Here is a 27,438-nt window from a genome sequence, read left to right on the forward strand (position 1 = left end):
TAAAAGAAATGGCAAATTCCTAGAATAAAAGGGTGGTTTCCTGCACGCTAATATTCAATTCAACATGGTCCCCAGCTGTGGCTATATAAAGGCCAGATAGAAAATGATAACTTGCAAGCCCACATTGAACTATCACCTAGTAAAAATTTTCTTAGAGAAATGCAAGTGTCAAGTGCACTTCCTTCTGCAGGTTCAAAAGGGATTCCGCTGTACATAGTATTAGGCATATCATATATGATCACTAGCATTACTGAAATTCCTATGTTTCTTATGGTTTATATTTTATAAATGTGCCATCTTTTTATAATGACTTCAAATCTATTTAGCAATGTTAAGCTATTTTGATAATTTATTAGAAGTATACATATATTTAAAAACAAACAAAATTATATAAGGCGAATTTTATCCGAATTTTTTTTTTCATATTTTTCCCTTGTCGAATTTCATTCGAATTTCATGGCTGTCAAATTCGAATTGAATTCGAACCTTGTGACTTAGATCCCACGCATCTCTGAAACTTGTGCAACTAGAAGTTGACTTTCATTTGGAAAAATGAACATGGAAAAGAAATTCTAAGCTGTATTTTAACCAGCTAATGGTCTAAACCAGTGCCATTTAATCATGACAATAAAAAAACATGTGGATTGAAGACTAGCCTGTCTTAGGACTGAGAACATAGGATTTTTTGTTTGAATTGTCTTGTTTGTTTTTAGTGCTGCCAAATCATTCTTATCAGCTAATTCTTGCTTTCACATATAGTAAGTTTATCAACACTTAAAGAAAGAAACAAACGCAATGTATACCTATGTATGACATTGCAGAAATTTACTGCTTCAAACACCACACAGCCTTCCTCCCTCTTCCCTTTGCTGTGCTTCCCCTTCCAAAAATCATAGTAAACACTGCTCAATACATTTTTCTTTGTTTTTTGCCCCAACACTCTTCCTTATTTGCTACGTGGGAGAAGAATCTCTTCCCAAGTTGCTAGATGCTAATAAGTTTTTAGATTATCCTTTCTTTCTTGGTTACAGCTGGCAGGTGTCTCTCAGACAGGTAGCACCCCATTTACTTTTACTTCCTTTTCCTTGAGCAACATGAGGGAGGGGGAGTGGGGTTCCGTACCTTTTGAAGGTACTTAATAAATTGTACTTTATATAAATTCTCCTTTCAGCCCTTGGGTCCCAACCATATGAGATATTTTATTATAGTGCTTATTGTTTTATTATATATATATATGTGTGTGTGTGTGTGTGTATTTCTTTTAATATTATAAATTATTTCCCCTCTTTTTTATTAATGACCTTATTATATATTATTGTAAATATGAAATTACTAATAATATATAAAAAATTTAATTCCTTATATAATTTTTAATAAATAACTAAGCAATGAAAACACTTTAATTTACCCTTCCTACTACGAAATGCAAACAGCAGTAATGTACTTGATACTATGTGTTTTGTGTGTAGGTTCTCACATAAGTTGCCCTCAGATGGCTAGACTCCTCTTCTTGGTAATTTTCTCTCTGTTCCATGAGAGTACATAACTATCTTATCACACTCCAATATTAGGAATCAAATTGGTCCATCTCATATAATAGATAATAATATTAAAAAATGATTACCCACAATATTACCATTTCTATATAATTTCAATTCACATAAGTTTTATATACATTCATAAATCAATTTGTAATTGTCATAACTACCACATTTTAATATCATTAAAATGATTACTCTAACAACTAGATAAAGATCCAAATAAGCAAACATACAAGGATATTAGTACAAAAATTTAGGGCAAAATGTTATGATGATTAGGTTTCATATGCAGTGTGATAACCCCTAAGGTATCACATAATGTAAAAGTATTTACATAATGTCAATATATTTATATCTTAATTAAATAAGTTCCAAATAAATAAATGATTAAACTAATAAAATATATCTAAACATATAATAAATGTCAATCAAATATTTAATATATTTGAATATGACAAAAGAGAAGTATTTAATATTTAATAAATCTTTTACCAAAAAAAAATAATAATAAAATAATAATAATAAATACACAAACAAACATTTAATGCCCCTCCCCCGATTACCTCCGCACAAGAGGTGCGATGGTAATCACAGCCTAAGCTGTGATCTCCGCTGCACCCCTCCATGCGGAAGGGCACCGTGAAGGGGTACAACCCCTCACGGGATGCTAATAAATATGGGGAAAGGAAAAAGGCAAGGGGAGTAGCAACCAGTGTGGAAGGAAGGAGACATTGGCTGCGCACAAACAGATACGTGTAATGTGTTTCACGTAATGTTAATAAATGTCAATACCTAAATAACATTAATAATATGTTAATGGAGTATAAGGGTCAGCATGCTATGCAATTTGTTTTATTTTAATAATTAATATAAATAATATGTGAATATCAAGAACGTAGGTAATTAGCATGTTAATATTATTTACTTCGTTAATGAATGCAATATACAGTTTAACACATTAGGGAATGAACATATTTGATTAATGAAATTAATAACAATATGTGATAGTTAGGCATATTTAAATATATGTTAACAAATACATATTAAGGAATGTGTTAATAATGTGAATTAAGAAATGGAAATAATAATTAAGTTGTCAAATGCAATATAAATATGATTAAATAATGAAGGCCATAGGGGGAGGACTCCCTTAAGCCTAATGGAGGGATACGCGAATCCCTGGTTGGCAGTATATATATATACTTACTGATGATCTATATGCATATATGAATGGCTTGGTTGACATGTTCATCCAAGAAGAGACGGATCTGGCCGGTCCCCTCTAATGGACTTGGGTGATGAGGAACATCACCCAAGGCAAGGAATTGACTTATGGTCTGCCTTGGATGGCTTGGGTGTAAGAAATTACACTCAAGACAGAGATGGAATTAACCTTCGATTTCCTGGATGGCTTGGGTGTTTACACCCAAGACAGGAATCAAATTAAAACCTTGGTTCCTGGATGGCTTGGATGTAAGAAATTACATCCAAGATAGGAATCGAATTCACCTTCGTTTTCCTAGATGGCTTGGCACCAAGAGTGGTTCCAAGAAGGCGAGCCTCATAGCTGCCTAAGGACATACTTTGTATGGCATCGTATCCTTTTTATAGATAAGAATTGTGATTAATGTTAATTAAGTAATCTAAAAATTAAATTGCAAGATGATTTAGTGACAAATTGGTGTATATGTTGTATTCTAACGATTTGTTTTGTAGGACAGTGATTCCTAACTAGTAGGGACATTACATGCAATAAGCATATATATAAGCATGTCATTACAAGATTAGGCACAAAATTTAGGGCCGGGTCACAATTAGGGTTGTGGCAAAATCAGCAATCAAATTCTAAATTCTAAATTAATTAATAAAATCAAAATCTGCAAAAATCTGCAAGTTATTAAAAAATATTAATAACAATTTTTTAACCTCACATTGGACCACCAATCATCATTAAGAATTTTTTGTTTGAGGCTTTCCCTTTTGCTGTGTTTGCATCGGACCATCTACTCCACTCTAATTTAAGAATCATCAATTATAGAGCCTCCTGCACCTCGAGCATCCTTTCTAACAAAATAAAACAAACGGCATACGTTGTCTCTATAGGCTTGAGGAATTCCTTCTTTGCAAATCTGTTAAAGAGATCAAGTGAGGTGTGGTGGTTGCAAATAAACATCCGAATATCTCTAGCCTTGACAATCACTTGCTGCACCCAATCTATCTTCCCTATGTCTTTCAATGCGTTGTTCAAACATGAACACAACAAGGGTTCCAAAAGATGTGCTTGTAAGCATCCCCCACCATCAAACTAATTAATTTGCATAGACGTGCCAAATTAGTGACCACCCACACAACATTGGTCGCCCCACCTCCTGTATGGCATCTCTCAAAATATGAAATTGGAATTCTGCATCCTTGCACTTCTTAGAACAATCGATAGCTCTAAGAAAATGTGAGCCAGCTGAACATGTGACTATGATGTTCATAAGTGGCCAATTCTAATATAGTCCATGCATCCATGCCATTGTCTCATGTCCTCCATCACCACACTCATCTTGGAATATTCTTTGTCAAGGAGTGTAGTGTGTAGTTTATGTTCTCCACGGGGGTGAATGAGGGACCAACATCAGGTACATCTTTGAACATTTGTTTGAAGTAAGGAGAATGGGATAGCATGGGCATAGAAAAAATTGGCTATGGAGGACTTTGCCACATCTTGTGCATGCACATTGAACAAACTTGCAATTGTATTTGGCTACTCAATAGAAATATTCGTCCTCTTCCCTTTTGTGGAAACATGAATATCACTACTAGTACTACCTCTAGGACTACTAAACATAGATGGCATATGCATAACTCATTGTGCAGATTGTGTTGGCATTGCCTGACCTGTAGAGTTTGATTCTACTTCCATGTGCAATCATAATTCTACCCTCTGATTACCCTCTATCTCTTTACAAACCTTCACCCCTTGGCCTGCAAAACCCAATAGATGAGAATACACTCTTGTGTAGCTCCCATTAAAATGATCTTTACAAATGTGATGCATCCACTACCAACTATCCCTCAAGTTTTTCTTTTTATCGTTCTCTATGGCTTTCACCAATTGAAGAGGAGGTTTTTTAGAATTAAAGGTGCCTTTTTGCATGTTTTGTTAGAACTTCAAAAGGGCATTCAAACGGATTGTTTTGAGGCTGTGCCCCTTCACCCATACGACTCCCACACCTTAATGAATCCCCAAGTTGGTCTTCGTTTTCTTCTTACCTCTCATCATGCCCACTACTCTCATTATTGCTGGGCATTTTGTTTTGTTTGTATATTTGGAAACTGGAAAAAAAATAGTCACATTTCATCTTTTAAACTTTGAAATTTTTTTGAAAAAAGAAAAGAATAAATGGAAGATTAACATACCTCTTTCTCTTGCTGGGTGCTACCTCTCTCTCTTTTGTTGCTAATTAATTCTGGCTTTTCCAACAATACCTTCAAACCCTGTTGTTGTCTTTCTAACTTGGTTGCAATTTCTTTTTTCATGTAAAAATGAAATCAAATGCTATGAATGAAGTGTTTTGTGTTGTCATGTTAGGGTTAGAGGGGTGTGGGGGCCACAAACAACAATTAAAAATGTTTTTTATCGAATTAGATATTTTTTAAAAATTTTCTGTTGTTGGAAAAAAGGGGACAGTTTGGGGATGTCTCAAATGTCTTCATTGTGTCCTAGTGTCGGAGGACTGTCTCCATTTTGTCTCCTTGCAGTTTCGCCTTTTTGGGAATGTCCCTGTAGGTTTGGCAATTTTTGGGATTGTTTGGGAAACAACTCCAAGATGTTCCCCGTTCCCAAGACGTCCCTGGTTCGGGGACATGAGAAGAAAACTCTGAGAATGTGTCCTTGTGTTTCCTTGTGTTTCCTTGTATTTTTTATTGCATTCACAATAATGGAAATCACTTTTTTTTTGTCTTCAAAATGTCTTTGAATCCATGTTTTTGGATTAGGGGGCATTTTTAGGTATGTAGTCAGAATCAAATGCCAAAATAGAAAAAAATTGAAAGAACATAAGAAAGTTAATGGGTTTGTTACAAAAGGAATGGCTAGGCATGCAATTCATCTTAGGTTTGCCCAAGTTTGCACAAGGCATGAATATAACCTTGGAGACCCCCCTTGCCAAATCCAGATCCATATCTGGGCCACATTGGATCCAAACCAGCAGGTGCAGGGAACCAAACCGGTAACTCAATTTCCCATGGTAAATTTCTGTTTTCAGTTCTCTCATCATAGTATTCTTTTCTTCATGATTGTCATTTATTTATTATAAATAGTACAAGACAATATGTTTTTTTTTTATCGGTAGGAGGCACTTTTTTAAGGTGCCAAACACTTTCTGTTCAAATCCATGAGCACACTAGCCCAGCGAAATACCAAGCCTGTGAGCATAGCAGCCCAGCGGGGATTTGAACCTTGGTGGCGGTATCACCAAGCAAGTGTTTTAACCGCTGCACTACATGGTTCACCCCAGTACAAGACAATATGTTATTATAAATAGTACAAGACTATTTTCTGGATTCTTAATTTCTACAATCATCTTTGATGAGATTATAGATCAATTTGATATCATAGCAATCCTTGGGATTTGTAGAAAATAGTGGTAATTGTATGGTGGTGACCATGTCTGCAAAGAATAAAGAATTGCTACCTTGTAATCTAAACATCTCTACCCGAAAGTGGATTAAAGAGGTGAGAACGGAGAACCTTGAAAATCTGAAAAATTGCATGCTTGCACCATAGAGCAAGATGGAAATAGTACTGGAAAATCAGAAATGGATGAGGCAACAAGACCGTATGAACCAGGAAGAAGACTAATAATATAGGATCAGTCTTTTATAGCCTCATGGTATGAGCTTTTGTCATGAAAATTGGTATTGAAGATTTTGGTGAGTGCCTAGGGGACCAAGAGACCTTGGAGGAAAGGCAAGAAAAATAATATTCACCCCATTTAAGGTTGAAACAAAAGTAGAGATATATTAGTTTTAAGAGAAAGTGATTGTCGAGTTTCTAGATAACTAGATAAAACAAAATAGAAGTTTATTTCAGTATATATAATGTTCGTGAGACGCAAAAAAAAACTTTTACATGTTTCAAAATGTCAAGACATTCTTTTGTATGCTGGGAGAGTTCCTTGGCTTCTTTAAGAAGGAAAAGGAAACCAATTGTGTTTAGTTTGGAAGAATCGAAGGAATTGCTAGGTGAGAATGTTAATGCATTAGTAGCTTCTGCAAGATAAGACTCTCCTAACTCGTTAATTTCCTCTATTCTGTTATTAGTTTACTCATTCATGCTTTATGTTTATCAGACTATAACATTGATCATAATTATGATATTGATATTGGATAATGATGGATTAGATTGACGACCTACTTAACTATGTTAAGCGTCAATCTAAATGCTATCAGGCTATTAACCTGATAGCATATTAATGCCGATTCATATATGAATCGGCATTAATATGCTATTGGGGTATTAACCCGATAGCATATAATGCTAACAGCTATTGTTATTGTTTACTTTATATTGATCCATTATCATATGCTTTGATACCGATTCATTATCGGGTATGTCTTAGATCTGTTACAATTAACAATGATATCGATTCATTATCGGGTATGTTTATAAGCACTGTTACCATTAACAATGATACCGATTCATTATCGGGTATGTTTATAGCACTGATTAGTTATGGTTCGGTTGATGGTTGTAAGAGTCACGACCAAGTGACATCTTGGTCGGACATGTCTAAAAGACATGTCCGATCAAGGTGCCACTTGATCGTGGCCATCTTACTATTTATATATCATTCAAATTAAAGGAGATGACATTGAAATCGATACATGTTCATCCTCCTTACCTGCAATAAAAGAAAGATAACAATATTAGTGTCATAGTCATAATATCACAACGTAAATACACCATCCTGCATATAACTTGTCCATTAAATTGGAAATTACAATACATTTACATGGTATTAGAGCCAAGTTGATCAAACTTGAGGCTATTTAATTTCGTGAAACAAATTTAAGAACAAGTTTATACTACATCACATTTCTTCAAATGGCCAGTGCTATCAGATTCGAAGACAGACTCGGAGGTGGCGATGATTTTTCAGCCTGGAAATTCATAATTCAAATGATCTTAAAGGAGAACGAAGTGGATTTGTTTGTTCAAACTAAAAATGATCAACCCGAAAATGAACGTGACAAAACAACATGGATTGAGGGAAATGAAAAGGCAATAAAAATAATAGTTGATGGGGTGAGAAAAAACATAATGCCCATCATAAGGAAACATCAGACAACCTATAAAATGTTCAAAGCTCTTGAAAGCACATTTGAGATATCAAATGCAAGTCGAACTCTAGCATTAAAACGAGAAATAAATCATATCACCATGAACAAAGGGGAGACAATCAACGCCTACTTTATGCGGATATCAGTTCTAAAAGATGAACTTGCAACTCTGGACTACGAGATCCAAAGCAAAGAGTTAACACTCATTGCTTTAGATGGGTTGCCTAGTGGATGGAGCACATTCATCCAAGGCATCAGTGCAAGGTCCAAATATCCCAAGTTTGAAAGATTAAGGGATGATTGTCTCCAAGAAGAATCAAGATTGAACAAGATGGGAATGAAACACAAGAATATAGATGAAGACGTACAAGTTCTAAACACCAACTCCAACAAGAAAAACAAGAAAAGACAGTTTAGAAAGAGAAAAGGTCGTCAAGGCAAGAATACTTCAAAGAAGGACTTATCTCACATTCAATGTTACAGTTGTGATTAGTTCGGACACTTTGTTGCAAAATGTCTGGAAAGAACCAAGAAACATGCTGCATTTGTCAAAGCAGGAAAGACTAAAGGGGAAGATGACTCCGGGAAATACGTATTCTACTTAGCACTCACAAGTCAAGCTTCTAACAAAATCAACTCATGGGTGATTGACAGTGGTTCATCCAGGCACATCACTGGGTTTAGAGAAGTACTTGATTCCATGACAGAAGAGAGTGATGAGGACGTAACCATCGGAGATGACTCCACACATCCAGTCAGAGGAGTAGGAACCTGCACCATCAAATTGAAGACAGGCATAACCTTGCGGCTTGAAGGAGTACTATATGTCCCCGGCATCAAAAGAAATCTAGTCTCTATATCGGCACTGGAAGATAACGGATACAGAGTGACATTCATGGACAACAGAGTATTGGCTTGGCCAAGGAACTCCTCCATCAAGAAGGCAAAGACCATTGGACAGAGACGGGGCTATTTGTATGAGCTGTGCACGGAACCAAATCTAGCCCTAATCCATGAAGCCACTAATGCAAATGAAGTTTGGCATAGAAGATTAGGCCATCTGAATTTTAGGGCTTTATCTTCAATGGGAAACCTTGTCACAGGTCTACCCAAGTTAAAGCAAGATCATTTAGGAGCATGCAAAGGATGTGCCCTAGGTAAAAATACCAAAGGTGCATTCCAAAATAGTACTAGGAAAACTAGTAAAATTCTAGAATTAGTTCATTCTGATGTATGCGGACCTATGTCCGTATCCTCTCTAGGGGGATTCTTGTATTATGTAATATTTGTTGATGACTACTCTAGGAAGACTTGGATCTACTTTCTGAAAAGTAAAGAATCAGAAGAGATCCTCTCTAGGTTTAAAGAATTTAAATCACTAACTGAAAACCACTCAGGAAACAAAGTTAAAACCCTAAGAACCGACAATAGGGGAGAATACACATTAGATTCATTTAAAGAATTTTGTAGAGATAATGGGATTAAGAGGGAGCTCACTATACCTTATAACCCCCAACAAAATGGGGTAGCGGAAAGGAAAAATAGGATTATAGTTGAAGCTGCCAAGGCCATGATCCTAGATCAAAACCTTAACACAAATCTCTGGGCTGAAGCATCGAGCACCGCTGTATATATACAAAACAAATGCCCTCACTCCCATCTTGAGGACAAAACTCCTGAGGAAGTATTCACTAAGACTAAGCCTGATATTAGCCACCTTAGGATATTTGGATGTCCTGTCTATATCCATATACCTAAAGAAAAGAGACTAAAACTAGAGCCTTCTGGAAAAAGAGGATTGCTTCTAGGATATAGTGAAACCTCCAAAGCCTACAAAATCTATGTACCTGGTCAAAGAAATATTGAACTAAGTAGGGATGTAATCTTTGAAGAGGACCTGGCTTTCAAAAGAGCTCAAAACTTCATAGAACCTGAAATCTATGTACCTACCTTTAACTTAGATGAAAATCCTGTCCCTGAGTTTCAGAGGGAGAATCTAGATGAAACTGAAAATGAAAATGAACACTCACCTAGAAATCTTAAGAAAAGACCACTATGGGCCACCAAAACAGTAGAAGAAGCTCAGAGGTTTGCTGCTCCTTTTGGAACCTTCAGAGAAAGCAAAAGACCTAATAAATTTACTAGCTATGTTGCTCTTATGAATGATCTATCTAAAAACGAACCTGACAATGTAACAGATGCCCTTAAACATCAAGTATGGAAGGATGCTATGTCTGAAGAGTATCAATCCATAATAAAAAATGATGTATGGGAAATTGTTCCTAGGCCAACTAAGAAATCTGTTGTTTCTTATAAATGGCTTTTCAAGATCAAACATGCAGCAGATGGCAGCATTGAAAAATATAAGGCAAGATTTGTAGCCAGAGGATTTTCTCAAAAGGAAGGAATAGACTATGAAGAAACATTTGCTCCTGTAGCCAGATATACCTCAGTAAGGACTGTACTAGCCATTGCAGCAGCAAAGGGATGGAAGGTACATCAAATGGATGTAAAGACAACTTTTCTTAATGGAGAGATATCTGAAGAAGTATACCTAGAGCAACCTGAAAGGTTTGAGATCCATCATGCAGAATCTCATGTGTGCAAACTCAAGAAAGCTCTATATGGGCTCAAACAGGCTCCTAGGGCCTGGTATGAAAGAATTGACACATATCTATCAAAACTAGGCTTCTCTAAAAATGATGCAGATCCTAATCTCTACTACAAACATAATAAAGGTGATATGCTAATAATGATTTTATATGTTGATGACTTATAATCACAGGAGAAGATCACCTTATAGATCAATGCAAGAAAGAGCTATCCAAAGAATTTGATATGAAGGACTTGGGATTCCTTCATTATTTCCTAGGGTTGGAAGTGTGGCAGAATTCTGATAACATTGTTCTAAACCAAGGCAAGTATACATTAGACATCCTGAAGAGATTTGGAATGCTAAATTGCAGACATATGACCGCTCCAATGGAAACCAATCTTCATAAACTTAAAGAAGCAGCAACAGAATCACCTTCTACTGACCCCACTCTATACATGCAAATGATTGGGTCTCTTATGTATCTGGTAAATACAAGACCAGATATCTGCTATGCAGTAAATGCCTTGAGTCAGTTTATGTGTGAGCCAAAGGAGATACACCTGGTAGCAGTAAAACACATTATGAGATATTTACAAGGCACCTTAAATCTTTGTCTCAAGTATGAGAAAATTGATCTTAATCTACACGGATTCACAGATTCAGATTGGGCTAGAAGTTGACTGACCGGAAAAGCACCTTTGGGTGCTACTTCAGTTTGGGATCAGCCATGATATCCCGGATCAACAGAAAGCAGTCTTCTGTAGTGCAAAGTTCCACCGAGGCCGAATACATTGCAGCTTCCATGGCTGCCCGAGAAGCGGTGTGGCTTAGAAAGTTGCTTGTGGGATTGTTTGGTAATTTGATGAAACCTACTATCATCCATTGTGACAATCAAAGTTGCATAAAACTTTCAGTGAATCCAGTGTTCCATGATAGATCCAACCATATTGAGATCCCATACCATTATGTACGAGACATGGTAGACAAAAATGTGATCAAATTAGAATATGTTAGTACGAGAGATTAGACTGCAGATATTCTGACCAAACCACTTTCCAGAGTGAAGGTTGATCACTTTAGAAAGGGTTTAGGTATGATAGAAATGTAATCTGCTTTGTAAATAAGATGTTGAAAATGTAAACTTCTTTTGTCATGTTGAGACATTTTGGGTTTTTACCCCCTGTGTTCATATCTAAGAGGTGACGATCTCTCAGATTATGAAGACTTGTATGCAGACATCATAAGGTGACGATCTTATGATTCTCAAACCAGTTATCATGTTGGATCTCTGGTATGTCATGGATGTGCCATGATGTTGTTGTGATAAAACATTTGAATAAAATGTTTGTGCACATATCACAATCTGGATAAGATGAGAATTTAACCATCCTCATATGTTTATCCTCATTATTGCGTGTTTAGGCAATATTGATATCACGTGTTTAGGTGATATCTTGTCATAATAAAATGATGAATCTTTTATATCACATGGTTGGGTAATACTCTATGTCACATACTTAGAGTAATGTTTTATATTTGTATCCTATGTCCTGATGGTACTTCATATCATATGTATAGATGATATATATTCTTGGAGACTGACATTATGGAAAAGAAATTGGATGCAGGTTACTTTACCTATCTTCCAAAAGCTAAGAGGGAGTGTTAATGCATTAGTAGCTTCTGCAAGATAAGACTCTCCTAACTCATTAATCTCCTCTATTCTGTTATTAGTTTACTCATTCATGCTTTATGTTTATCAGACTATAACATTGATCATAATTATGATATTGATATTGGATAATGATGGATTAGATTGACGACCTACTTAACTATGTTAAGCGTCAATCTAAATGCTATCAGGCTATTAACCCGATAGCATATTAATGTCGATTCATATATGAATCGACATTAATATGCTATTGGGGTATTAACCCGATAGCATATAATGCTAACAGCTATTGTTATTGTTTACTTTATATTGATCCATTATCATATGCTTTGATACCGATTCATTATCGGGTATGTTTTAGATTTGTTACAATTAACAATGATACTGATTCATTATCGGGTATGTTTATAAGCACTGTTACCATTAACAATGATACCGATTCATTATCGGGTATGTTTATAGCATCGATTAGTTATGGATCGGTTGATGGTTGTAAGAGTCACGACCAAGTGACATCTTGGTCGGACATGTCTAAAAGACATGTCCGATCAAGGTGCCACTTGATCGTGGCCATCTTACTATTTATACATCATTCAAATTAAAGGAGATGACATTGAAATCGATACATGTTCATCCTCCTTACCTGCAATAAAAGAAAGATAACAATATTAGTGTCATAGTCATAATATCAAAACGTAAATACACCATCCTGCATATATCTTGTCCATTAAATTGGAAATTACAATACATTTACAGAGAATGCCTATCGTTTTGGACACAAGACTAATCAGAAAACAAAGTCCTTGTATCTCAAATAGGACAATGAGAAAAGTATGCAGGATTACACTATGGGGTTTAGATGACAAGCCATGTTATTGGGATGATGAGGATTTATTTATAAAGTACCTGAGAGGTCTTCACACTAACATCAGAAGCAGGGTAATCACCTCCAACCCGTAAGACTTGAATGAAGCTTGTCTCCAAGCATATTATGTAGAAGGACAAGAAAAACTATTACCGTCAATGGACTTGGTGGTGGGAGACCAAGAAATACACTCATGGGATGTGATGCAGCAAAGGAATATTAGAGGAAACTAGGAGTCTTTGCAAGTTGGACTCAAAGGGAAAACACCAAGACAAGCCAAATGATACTTGAAGGAGGAAGCCCTTTCCTCACTTAAGGTCTTGTTGAGTTTTCATAGGGCCAAGAGCCTCTCTAAGCAGAGAGGTGTGATCCACAGGGATTGGGATGAAACACGATTTGTTAGAAGTTTCACCAACTCTGAGATATAACCCCAAACAACATGGCAAAGAAAAACCACTAGTTCACATAGGCAATTACCAATCTGCTTGAAGTGGCAGTTTTATGCCAATGGTGATAGATGAGATTTGAAGTGAATAGTCTAACCTTTTTTCTTCTAATTCCACTTCTGGGAGCTGCTAGTGCAGGATATCCCCGCATAATTATAAGGACAATGGGGAGTTCAATTGAATGATGGGAGGTAGATTTGTTTTTTGTAGAATATTGAGGAGTCGAGTTCCAATTTTATTTCATGCAATAGACTTAACAATGTGTATGTAACCAAGTAGAAAGATTCTACACTAGTTACAGCTCATTGTATTTGTCTAGTTTTCAGTAATAATTCAGTAGCAGTGCATTTGCCATTACTAAAGCTGTTTTCTTAAATTTTCTCTTTTGAGGGGTTCTCAAGGTAAAAATCAGCGTGTTCACTCTCTTATCATAGCATTCTTTCTCTAGCCATAGCTAGCTGATTTACATGCATGGATAATGAAGAGTTGGGTAGAAAAATTCAAAGATAATATAGATGTTTACTCTATGGCTCAAGGATTTTTTGTTTTGTTGTGTAAAAGCATAAAATTGTTCATATATTTTAGAGAAGGGTCCTTGGTTCTAGTACAAAAGTGTTTTATAAGTTGAGCCATGGTTTCTAGAGTACAATCCGATGATAGAGACTTTTGATTATGCTGGTCTGAATTCATCTTTCTTATCTACCACTTCACTATTTGTTAGATTATTGTTCTTATGGAATTGTTAATATGTCAGGGAAATTCTTGGCTTTGGATAAATGTGGACAATCTGATCTTCTCAACCTCAGCAAGGATACAGGAGGGATTAGACTGAGATCTGGTTAAAAGTAGAGGACCACATATGGAAACACGTGGTTGACTATGAAAATATCCTTTATTGATGGGGGGGGATGTTTTCAAGTAGGGTATAGTGCATCTAAGTGTGAATTGGGGAAACCCAAAATAGTTAAGCAAGCAACTTGATGGCAAGGTACATATTATTGCCTATTAAGAAATTAATAAGTTGGAAGATAGCTTTACAGAGGAAATTGAGTTGCTTAATTTAGCTGCTGCATAGTAGGGTTTGGTCTTAGAGGAAGGCCATATAAGCCTATAGAAGAATATCGTGGCAGTGCCATCCCTGTCATAACCCAAGTACTTTGATGATGCTTGTTCTCCTTTTCAACAATCTTCTATAGTGTCAGGTAAGAAGAAAGAAAAGCAGAAATAAAAAATGATAATTTGTGTTCCAGTAGTAAGCATCAGCTCTTTCTTCCAAAACAGCCCAAGATGCCTTATGGATGCTTTTCCCCTTAGGTTTGCATGCTGCACACTTGAATGAAGAGTGGGGGTAGACAGGAATTTGCAAGAATTTTATTAGTAGTTATCAATCAATCGTAATACGATCTTAATTTTTCCTTAAAGAGCAATGGTGAGGTAAATGAATGGACTGAAGTTGAGAACAAAAACTAAAAGGCGAGCCTATATGTCACATGAAAGTTATATTGCATAACGAAAATGTTAGAAATTAGGATCGTAGGATACTAATCATTATAAACAAGATTATAAAGTAATGAAATATGAAACATACATGCAAAATGTACACAGTACACAAGATATACATGGGGAAAACCCTTTCGAGTAAAAAACCCCATAAAGCATCATTTAATTAAAACACTTACAAATATAGTCTATAATAAAATAGACATGAACCTGGGGACACTCCTCCAATACTTCCACATGGCCAATAATACCTCATATGCATAGTGATACAACTCACCATAAAGCTCCAAATTCACACACCTCTCAAATGAGAGAGAACCTCCTTAAATATAGGAGGAAGGGTGACTTAACTAGTCACACCTTTTCAATAACCCCCACTCATAAATAATTAATAATCTAATAGTTATTAGATTATAATTATTTTAAATGGGATATGCTTATAAAGCATATAATATATAAGGTTTTATAACCTTATATTAGAACATTATATATAAATGTTATAAGGATGTGATCCCTAATAACATTATGTTCTAACACTCCCCCTTAATGTTAATAGGGGATCACATGTCAATTTCCATAGAAGAAAAAATGAAGCACCCTAGTAACGTAGGTCTTCTTTGACAGTAATAAATAGGGACACAAATATATGCCAACATGAAGATCATGCATTCCGGACTACATGAAACTCATCTTGTCATAATTTATAATCCCAGTGTTTTAAAAATGATGCTGTGAGGTCTTAAAAATTATATTGGAGCCGTGGTCCCCTCAAATTAGCCTCTCCCCAGGTTCATTACATAGTGCCCGTAGGTCTTAATACAATGCTTTTACAAGTGGAAGTTTTACAAGGAGAAGAATTTACAATATGCCCGTAGGACTTAAAAAATTCTGCCCGTAGGTCTTACGATACTGTTCCCGTAGGACTTAAAAAAATCTGCCCGTAGGACTTAAAAAATAAAGGATTTAGCCACTAGGTGGTGTCATTGACTTGCACACTCCCCCTCAATGGCATAACCTAAGGCCAAGGATTATTTGAATTTGGAGCATATAATGCCTAAAGGTCTTATGCCTATTAGGTCTTAAATCTAGGATTTAGCCACTAGGTGGTGTCATGTACACTCCCCCTTAATGGCATCACCTCAAAGCCAATCACTGCATAGAGGATTTCAAAGTGATGGCTAAAATTATAATATATAGTATGTACTCATGATCTTCAAAGTGTCTTTATTATAGAATGATTTCACTTGAGTGAGGTGCCCATGATCTTCAAGGTGCCTTTATTATAGAATGCTTTCACTTGAGTGAGGTGCCCATGATCTTCAAGGTGCCTTTATTATAGAATGCTTTCACTTGAGTGAGGTGCCCATGATCTTCAATGTTCATTTTGATCTTTAGAAATGATATTCTCTAGAAAGAGTAAAGTAACTTCAAGTAATATGGTATTTTCATATGTATCCAAATGGAACTCTTCCATAAATCTTCAAGGCCATATTGATTCTTTAAGAGCTACATTCATATTTTGTCCATTTGATTCAAAGACACATAGAAGATAGTCTTCTTATTAAAGTATTGCAGCATCCATGTAATAGCACTTGCACCATATGTTTTGAAGGCATAACCTCGCCATAGAAGAAACAATATAGTTAGTAACATAGTAATCAACTTCATTTTTGGTGCAAAGAAAGAACATAATATTATTTTTTTGTCATTTTCCAAAGATCATATAATATTTGTTATAAAAATATAGTCCAATGATTGGTAGAAAGGAGATCAACATATATTTTCATGAGAAATAATTTGTTGTCTTGTTTAAAATACAAAAATAGACATACTACTACATATAGTAATTATCCATAAAAAATTAGGCAACGGGTGAGCTATCCTTTCTAGGTTTGCTCCCCAGACAGTTTATAAGGGCGATAGTCACCCATTATAAATAGTATGATTGAAAAAAAAATGGATCAAATATAGAATAGAATAACAAATCACTTGGATCTCCAAAAAAAGATGCTAATGAGAAATTTTTAAATTTACGTATGCATATTTAATAGCCTTTATATTTCGTAGGTAAATATTTTATCCTCTATCTATAGATGATCATTGTGATAATTTGATAGTAAATCATTCGTACATCAAACATAGTACAAGTAGGAATATCCTCAATATTAATATAATTCATATCCTTCATCAAATACTAAAAAAATAAGTTAAGATAATTCATGATGTTCCTTCCTTTATTCCTACTAGTTCATATGTGACTTTTTGTGATGCGCTTAAAGGACTAATATAAATAATAACAGGTACTTTGGGAGGGCCACTTGAAGGGCATGTGGCACATTAAAGTAAAGTTAGTTGATTGAAGATTCAAAATTCATTCCATGGGTCTTAAATATATATGAAAACTTCCTTTTATTTATTGTATTTTTTATTTTAAATATTGAAAGTAGATGGGAAATGTCATATGCAGACAAATTATACGATAATGACAATGGATACCAAAAATTACCCTATCAAAATGTAGTTTGAGATATTCCCATAATAATAATAAGATGCCAATTAAAATGACAAAGAGACCTCAAGTATATGGCTTGTTTGTAGAAGCGTGGTGGGAAAATATATATTGTTGCTTGTAATAGAATCGATGAAGGAAGGTGAAATATCACTCCAATCTTAATCGTAACACAACCACAAAATTGCAATGTGTATATTGTTGCTAAATGATAGAGAGGAGCCTCCATCGAATGTTGATGATGCGCGAACTCAATGACAAGGCAAGGAAAAAAGTTAAAATCCTAGCCTCTTGATCAAACACTTAGCCACACACAATCTAACCACGCAGACACGATATTCAGGCCAAGAATCAATACAAACTTCCAATATCAACCACCAATAGCAAGGGATATTGACTACAAAATAAATAGTGAGTGCCAATAAAATGGTGCTATAAGCGCTTAGACAATATCGTTTTACAATATAAAGTCAGACACCCAAAACTGGATGTAGTATGTAGCGTTGGAGAGGGTACCAATGTCACTGCAAAAAAAAAAACTCCAATAGCTGATAAAGATGGCTCACTTATTTGATCCTCCATTTCTGCTAACTACGCCACCTATCTATGCCTAAATTAGTATGTGCAGGAAGATATTTTAGTTTAGTTAAACTGTTAAGCTCCAAATATTTTACTCTTTGTACTCTTAGTTGTCTTTGAGATGAAATTGAAAATAAAGCTGTTAGGATTGAAGTCCAATTGCTCAGAAACCTGCTCATTATTCTCGATGCGAACAATAGTTTCTTCTACTCACAAAGCTAATATGCAATGAGTTTTAGAGTCTTTTATGCAGATGTGTGCAAGTATCAAAGGACACACTTCATCACACAAGAAGCAAATAGATATTGTTACCTACTTCTCCTGACTCCTCATGTATATACATGAAAAAACTATGAGTTATCCATTACCACATAGACCCAAGTAAATTATGAAATGAAAATTCAAGAGGAGTAAGGAATGAAAGGAAATGTATCAGACTGTGTGTGAAATATATAAGATTCCAAATGCAAAATGTCAAAGTCACTACACCATTGCAAAAAAAACAAAAAAAAACGAGTAAAGGACCAGTCAACTTAGTGGTAATTTTTTTATGCTTTTATCATCATGAAGAGGAAAAAATGTTAAGAGATGCGACTTATTATGAAAGGGTACAACTAGTCCAAATCATATGACTTATGAGGAAGACTACTTTTATTTTATGAGGCAAATTTGCATCCTTTTCTTACCAATGAAATTTGGTCTGTTAAAAGGAGCACATTTTTTAATGTAGAAAAGTATAAAATCATTTGGTTATGTACTATGGATCTTAAAGATATATAAATATGTGTAAAGGAAATGTAATAAATGGTGCTAATCATAATTAAGGTTTTTAATTTTTTATAGTTCACAAGGACTACTAGTTATAATTTACAATGAAAATGTAAAAAAAAATTAGTTGTTGACATCCTTCTTTTTGATCAATAATTATTTTTTTATATAAAATCTTATTCTAGTTTTTATTTTTAAAATATATAGTAGAATTGATAAAAGTATTTTTAGAGGAAAAATGTTTTTCTTTTCTTAGAGAAGGAAGATAAATACTTTGTAACTAATAACCAAGGATCATGAATGTCATTCTAAGACTTATTTACTTTCTAAAAAAAGTCATTCTTTTGACATTAATAAGGGATAATAGTCTACTAAAAGAAGAAGAATTTTCTATAGAGTAGGCACTAAAAGGTTTTGATAATATATAGTTCTTTTACAATAGAATAATTTTTGAGTTAAACAAATTATGAAATGTAAAACTTAAATATCATAATCATCTAATAATCAAATAGTTGCCAATCATAATTGTATGCATTATAAATATTTAAAAAAAAAAAATGAAATATTGTTGAAAAATATCACCTATGAAAAGGAATAGTTAGAATTTCCTTACTTGGCCTTGATAAATTAATTTTAAAAATAATAGAGAATAGCACTATCTTCTAGTATAACTTGTACAAACGATTAGTATAGCCTAACCTGCTCTGATACCATGTTAAAAATTAGGATTTTAGGATACTAATCATTATAAACAAGATTATAAAGTAAATGAAATATGAAACATACATGAAAAATGTACACAGTACACAAGATATACATAGGGAAAACCCTTTCGGGTAAAAAACCCCATAAAGCATCATTTAATTAAAACACTTGCAAATATAGTCTATAATAAAATAGACATGACCCTGGGGACACTCCTCCAATACTTCCACATGGCCAATAATACCTCATATGTATAGTGATAGAACTCACCATAAAGCTCCAAATTCACACACCTCTCAAATGAGAGAGAACCTCCTTAAATATAGGAGGAAGGGTGACTTAACTAGTCACACCTTTTCAATAACCCCCACTCATAAATATTTAATAATCTAATAGTTATTAGATTATAACTATTTTAAATGGGATATGCTTATAAAGCATATAATATATAAGGTTTTATAACCTTATATTAGAACATTATATATAAATGTTATAAGGATGTGATCCCTAATAACATTATGTTCTAACAGAAAAAAGGTAAAATGTAAGTGTATCCTGTTTAAACATGCCATTTTGATTTGGAGTATTAGTGATGTGTAGTTTATATGGTGCAGTTGGGCAGGGGCCCCATTAATAGACCCCCTGCTTTTATTTAAAAAAAATGTTTTTTTTATCTTCTAAATTTGTTTAGATGCTGAAAGGAAACTGGTATTAATACAAAATTGGAACAAATGGTGGTCTGCCAGACTATATTTATATGTGTTTGCAATGCATATATACTGGAAAGAAACTGAAGTGATTTGCTTAGAAATGTCTCACTGAGTTATATGGTTTTACTGTTTCTTGATTTCAATTTTTTTTGTACATTTAATTTCTATGGTGTTGTTGATGATTCACAATGCTTTTCTTTCCAGTATTATACTTTTGAGACCTTTTTTGAGTAATAGTGGTATATGGAGTTTCCTATATGTGCTTCTTGAATTACTATAAACTGTCTCCTTTTCCATCATATTTTTTTCAGGAGATGATGACACCAATGGACATGTGGACAATATGTGCTGCTTTGTGAAGCCTGGAGTGGTTATGTTAGCATGGACTGATGATGAACATGATCCACAATATGAACGCTCAGTTGAGGATTATTCTATTCTTTCCAAGGCTACAGATGCACAAGGACGGATGCTGCAGATAATCAAGTTGTGTATACCAAGGCCTCTTTTCATGACAGAAGAAGAGGCAGCAGGTCTTAAAGTGAGTCCATTGCTCATATTCCTTTTATTAACTTAAAATAAAGCTGTTTGGCTGGATCCATAAGTCCATATCTCAAGCATTTACATGTTCACAGAAGCACTGAAAGTGACTGAAAATATTTCTGCAACTGCACTCGGAAATTTTAGATTTTTGGTGGAAATTGTTTGGAGATTTTTTTTGTATTGGATATTTAGACGTTCAGGGCATGTTTCAGGGGCATTAAATCGTGCAAGGATTAGTACTCAAGGGATGGATATGGAAATGACATTTGGAACTAATCTACATAAATTTACATTGTCCATATTTACAGAAAAATCCATTTCATAGTTTCTCAAAAATTATGTGCCTGAGCAAAGATTTGAGGGACTTGGATCTGTCAAAAGCATTCAAAGTTCAAAGTTCAAACTGAATAAAATAGTCTAATATAGACATTTAAAATTTATGAAAACATTGAGAAAGGTTTATATTGTTGTAAATAGTACTGCTAACTAGTGTTTATATGAATTTTTGGGAGGGGGGGACATGGGGACAACTTTTTCCCCTGATTTTAGGGATGCCACGGTGTCTATTAAACTATTAAAAAAAAATAATAATAAAATTAAAAAATTTAAAATTCAAATAATTTTAGAAGTTAAAAGATAACTTGAAGTCAGTAAAAGAAGCTGAAGTTGATTTCTGAAGTTGGTGATGGATTAAGATTTTTAAAAATTGTTTCAAAAAGACAATAATTTTGACTCAAAAAGTGTAACTATTTTGTAAGTTGGTTAAAGCCAATAATTATCATTGTTTTACACACAAGCTGTGGATAAATTGTATATAGTGTAGTCACCGATGTTTCAAACATGAATCTCAAAGCATGGGTTTTAACTAAGAGAATAATTAAAACAATGCGAGACACGCAATGGATTTCAAAGAATTGATTGATTAATCAGAATGAGCAAAACGCTCATAAATAATACAAAGCTATTTACAAGAATAGCAAGTTTCTAATAAGAAACTGCTGAGAAGATCGAAGATGATCTGTCTAAAATAGAATATACACTGAATGAGCATTAATACTAAAATTAACATATTTTAATATTCTATTACCCTCCCTTAATGCTCAATCTATTAACTACACCTATAGACCCCCTGAATTTTACAAATTTATCAGGACCAAGGGGCTTGGTGAAGATGTCTGCTGGCTGCTCCGAGGTAGGAACATACAGCAACTGGATGGATCCGTCTTCAACCAGCTGTCGAATATAGTGACAATGCGTTTCCACATGCTTGGTTCTTTCATGGAAGACTGGATTCTTGGCGAGTTTGAGCACTCCCTGATTATCACAGAACAAGGGAGTAGGACCTGCCTGGGAGACATGCATATCCGCAAGCATTCGTCGAAGCCAAACCGCCTCACAAGATGCCTTAACTGCTCCCCGATACTCTGCTTCTGTCGAGGAGAGAGCCACAGCCTGCTGCTTCTTACTAGTCCATGTGACAGCACCAGATCCCAAACTAAACACATACCCTGCTGTAGACTTACGGTCATCAACCGAACCTGCCCAGTCAGAATCTGTGTAACCACTGAGTATAGGATCAGAACTCCGAGTGTACAGAAGTCCATAATCAGGAGTGCCACTCACATAACGCAGCACACGCTTCGCTGCTAACCAATGATCAGCCTTGGGAGCTGTCATGAAGCGTGAAATGTAGCTCACTGCAAAACTGATGTCAGGTCTAGTGGCAGTAAGATAGATGAGGCTGCCCACTAGTTGCCTGAACAGAGATTCATCCACAACTGGTGAGGATGACTGAGCTGAAAGTTTGAGCCCGGGTTCCATAGGAGTAGAGGCAGGTTTGCAATCCTGCATTCTGAACCTGTCCACAAGACTTCTGGCATACTTGGACTGAGAGAGAAAGATACTGGTCTCAGTCTGCCAGACTTCAACTCCTAAGCAGTAATGTAGAAGTCCCAAATCTATCATATCAAAGGTGTGGCACAAATCCTGTTTGATCCCAGTGATCAAATGTGCTGAACTGCCAGTAATGATTAAGTCATCCACATAGACAACCACAAACAGAATATCATTACTAGTATGCTTGATATACAGGTTTGCATCAGATGGACTCCGCTGAAAGCCATGATCTGTCAGGTACTTATCAATTTTCATGTACCAAGCCCGAGGAGCTTGTTTCAGACCATAGAGTGCTTTGACTAATCTATAGACCTTCTGTTCTTGACCAGCAACCTTGAATCCTGGGGGTTGCGTCATGTAGACTTCTTCCTGTAAGTCACCATTCAAAAAGGCACTCTTGACGTCCATCTGATGGACTTTCCAATTGAACTGGGCTGTGTTGTGACCATTTCACACATCGCCCCATTAAAATGGGGACCCCCTCTTTTTGCTCGTGTTGCCTATTTTTTTTTCTCTGCTTTTTAGGGTTTTTGGTAGTTTGTCAGTTGTCTGGATTAAGGGTCAAGCCTTAGGGTTCCCGTTTTGACGTTTTTGGGCCAGAGTCCAGTCAATGATGAGAGTTTTTCGAGCTTCCTTTCGTAGGATGCAATTTTGAATAAAGTGAATTCGCCAGAGGCTAAGTGAGTTGGTCTATTTTCAATTGGAATTTTGAATGAAGAGTCTAAATTTGTCTAAGTGTGAATGATGAAATTGCGAATTTTGTCCAATTGAGTGATTTTGACCAAATTTTGAAAATTTTGATATTTGATCCCGGGCATTGGAAAGGTCTTGTTTTTGCCTTGTGAAGTCATTGTAATCCCGAAATCATGATATTTTGGCCTGTAGGAGCAAAATCGCTCCTGTCCCTTAGTGAAGGACCGGAGCTCGTTTCTCAAAATCTTACTGTCTCTGCAGGATCAAGACAAATTTTGAAGTGGAAGTGATAAAGGGAGGGATGATCTTTCCGTTGAATATAATTTGAAGAATTTCACAAGCATGGAAATGTGCCAGGAGTAAAAATTGCTCCTGTCCCTCAGTGAAGGACCGGAGCTCAAAATCAAACATTGCCTTGTCCTTGCAGGATTTGAACAATTTGACGATTTAAGGAGAACCAAGGAGATATGTTTCATCAGTTGAATATAATTTAGAAGTGCCTTCGTGAAGGAAAATGGACCAAAATGAAAAATCGCTCCTGTCCCTCAGTCAGGGACCAGGGCGAAATTCAGTGTAGCTCCCGTCCGTCTCCCAGGGACCAGAGCGAAATTCCTTATAGGGCAAAATTTGGGTGAAGATTGAGCAAGTTTTGAGTTTGAAACAAGAAAGGAGGATGAAATGAACCCGTTGAAGGCAAATTGAAGATTACAAGACATCAACAGGAGACTCAAATTGACCTAGGCGCTCCTGTCCCTCAGTCAGGGACCAGAGCGATTTTGCCTTAGGTCAATTTCTCGCCAAGTTTGAATGAATTCCAAGCCATGGATGAATGAAGGGATGCACAACAAGATCATTGAAGATAAATTTTGGGGTTGGCAAAGTGTAATTGAGCTTGCACATGAAAATTCGCTCCTGTCCCTCAGCCAGGGACCAGGGCGAAATGATGATTATCTTGCCTTTCACTCAAGTTCAAACCACTCCAAGTCAGGATACATGGAGGCAAGGACGTTTTGAAGCATCTCGATGACGAACAAAGTTACAAGGACCGCTAAAGTTGAAAGAATTGCACCAAATGCCCAAATTCGCTCCTGTCCCTCAGTCAGGGACCAGAGCGAAATTTCTATGAAGGCTTGGGTTTTGAAGGTTTATCAGGTTTCAAGTGTCTAAGAGGGATCAAAGGACCTCATTCTACATGGTGAAAGTGATTGCAAGTTGATACAAACAAGGTTGAGCCCAGGATGCCCAAATTCGCTCCTGTCCCTCAGCCAGGGACCAGGGCGATATTTACCATATTGGCCAAATCCTTCAAAAATCACGCCAAGTCAAGGTTGTACAAGGTTGCATAGGGTCTAAGGTGTCTTAAGAAGGTGATATGCAAAGAAATCAAATGTCAAAAGGTGATCAATTGAGCCAAGGAGACAACATCGCTCTTGTCCCTCAGTCAGGGACCAAGGCGATTTTCACAAGATCATTCATTTTCCTTCAAAATCATGACAAGGCAAGGATACACAAGATCAAGGATATCGTTTGGAAGGCAATGAACAAGAAACAAAGGTTACAAAACGACAAATTTAGGCTAAGATACAAGGTTCGCTCCTGTCCCTCACCAAGGGACCAGGGCGATAATCCTTCAAGCATCAAAATGCCTTGTTAAAGACAAGTAGAACAAGCATGGAACGAAAGGATGACGTTGTTTCTTCCTCATGATGAAATTTGGTGATCATAGAAGCTAAGATCAAGGAGAAAACACCAAGATTGCTCCTGTCCCTCACCAAGGGACCAGGGCGATGATGGTCACAAGAGGCATTCATTTACGAAATCAAGTCACTCAAGTTCGAAATTCCTTGCAAATATGCCAGTTTCAACGTGAAGATGATGGTTTTGAACGTCGAAAGCACAAGAATCAAGGCCAAAATGAAGTTCGCTCCTGTCCCTCAGTCAGGGACTAGAGCGATAGGTTCGTATCTTTCCCTTCTCCCAATTTTTGGCGCTAAAACAATTTTTTAAATTTTATTAAATGCTAGAAAAAATCGATAAATCAATTGATAGCATTTAAAAATTGCGCATAAGCATTAATTAATTAATTTTTGCCTATTTAAAAATCGAATTAATTAAAAAACGATGGCATTTAATTAATTAATTATTATTTTAAATAATAAAATGGGGCGCTTGGTGTTTATTTGTTTATTTTACAAAAGTTGGCCTTTAAATTTATTTAAAAAATTGTTTTAAATTACCTCATTTTGCAAAAGTCGGCCCTTGTTATTTATTTAAAAATCATTTTAATTTCTTTATTTTGGCAAAGTCGGCCTAGAGGTAAATGAGAGGTGAACGCTTATAAAAGGAGGGTGAAAATTTTCATTTTCACATTATCATTTTATCATCTTCCATATGCGATTTTGGAGAAGTGCGATTGGTATTCAAGTGGAGCGAATTTCCATTCCAAGGAAGGCGCAAACATCATCAAGGGAGTGCGAACTTGAAGTTAAAGTAAGGCGAACTTGCCAAAGACATTAAAGATCACATCAAAGACCCCAAGGGTGGCGAATTGATAAGGAGGACGTTCATTTGAAGAGGGATCACGTGGGAAGCTTCAAATTAAGTTTTGCCTAGGCGAATTTCTTGTTTTGCATTTTAGAGTTAAACTCTCAAACAAGGTATGGCGAGGATCCCTTGAATTTTGAATTTTGATCATCATTGCTTCAAATTTTGAATTTTGAAATTTTTAATTTCAGTAGCTCAATCGTTTTTAGGAAATGATAACTCAAAGACTTATCATGAAGTTTCCTAAAATTAATCTTTAATCTAATCTATGCTATGCATTGCAATATCTAGTTACTTATTATGAAATGTTGTGTAGGTATGGCGACCCCGAAGGCGGGAGCATCCACCAGTCGTCCAGCTCTCATGAAGGAAGATCAAAAGACCGAAGAAGTGGAGACCAAGATCGTGTCTAAGTGGAGCAACATTGGAGATACCAACTTGGGCAACTTCAGCACGAAGAAGTTTCGAGAGGTCCCCTACATTGGTAAGCCATCACCTGTCGCCCGGAGAATAATTGAAAGTGGCATCATTAAGGCGGCCGGCTTCCCTTCAGCAGTTCAGTGCCATGAGTTGATGATCGAGTGTGCTCGTCATTATGATCCTCTGTCCAGAACGATCGTGTCCAAGGAAGGAAACACTTTAGCATATCTTTCAGAGGAAGCTATAAGTGAGGCTTTCCATCTTTCAGAGCACAGGGATATGATATACAAGAGCATAGAAGGAGCCAGGTCCATGTACGAAGATGATCCAGATGCTTGCCTAAGCATCATCAACAAGAACTGGTTACTCAAGAGTCGTCCTCGCCTGAGCAAGATCCCGAACACACCACATAGGATCGATTTCCAGGAGGAGTACAGAGATTTGATTACAATGCTCAACCGAGTCACGGGAGCTCCTCAAGCCTTCTACTTTGAGAGGTGGATGTTCTACTTTATCCAGGTGATAGTTCAGGGAAAAGGAACAATTCATTGGGCTAGAATGATTAGCCATTGCTTGGACGTACAGTTGAGGAGACTCAAAGCTACCAAGTCCTTCCACATGAGTTCATACGTCATATATGCTTTGATTAGGAGCTTTGAGTACGCAGGACTACCTCACAGAGGAGTGATTGGAAGAGGACCCGGCGAGGTCAGAGTTTGTGATTCCTATGTCCACTTGCATCATCCGCCAGGAAGCAACTACAAGCTAGTTAATGATACCTTCACGATGAACATCACGAGGACGTTGCAAGATGGGATTCACAACGGATTATCTCAGGATGCACAGGAACTAGTAAAGAGGTACGGTGCTTGGTTTATCCAATTTCCGAAGTTTACTTATATCAGAGTCCATGGATGTCCTTCACCTCCATACATGTTGCCGAGATATCCGACAGACAGAATAGTGTTACTTGAGGTAACAAGACAGTTGGCAGCTTATGCGAAGGCATTCAGACACAGACATGGAAATGGAGTTCCTGTACCTATCATCTTAGGCAATTCAGTTGAGGTATGTCCTAATGCTTTAGCCATGGATGACGCAGAGAAGGAGTTAGCTTT

The 27,438-nt window shown here is 36.1% G+C and overlaps 1 protein-coding gene across 1 annotated transcript in view; it reads left to right on the forward strand.

Moving 5' to 3' along the window:
* The window catches only part of LOC131063775 (agmatine deiminase), a 182,563-nt gene that overhangs the window by 103,589 nt on the left and 51,536 nt on the right, over nucleotides 1-27,438 (forward strand). The window contains exon 9 of the mRNA XM_057997707.2: nucleotides 20,536-20,765. Within this exon, the coding sequence (XP_057853690.1) occupies nucleotides 20,536-20,765 (230 nt within the window). The remainder of the gene's footprint in view (nucleotides 1-20,535; nucleotides 20,766-27,438) is intronic.

Source organism: Cryptomeria japonica, chromosome 5, assembly GCF_030272615.1.
Source record: "Cryptomeria japonica chromosome 5, Sugi_1.0, whole genome shotgun sequence".
In the NCBI taxonomy this organism is placed as follows: Eukaryota; Viridiplantae; Streptophyta; class Pinopsida; order Cupressales; family Cupressaceae; genus Cryptomeria; species Cryptomeria japonica.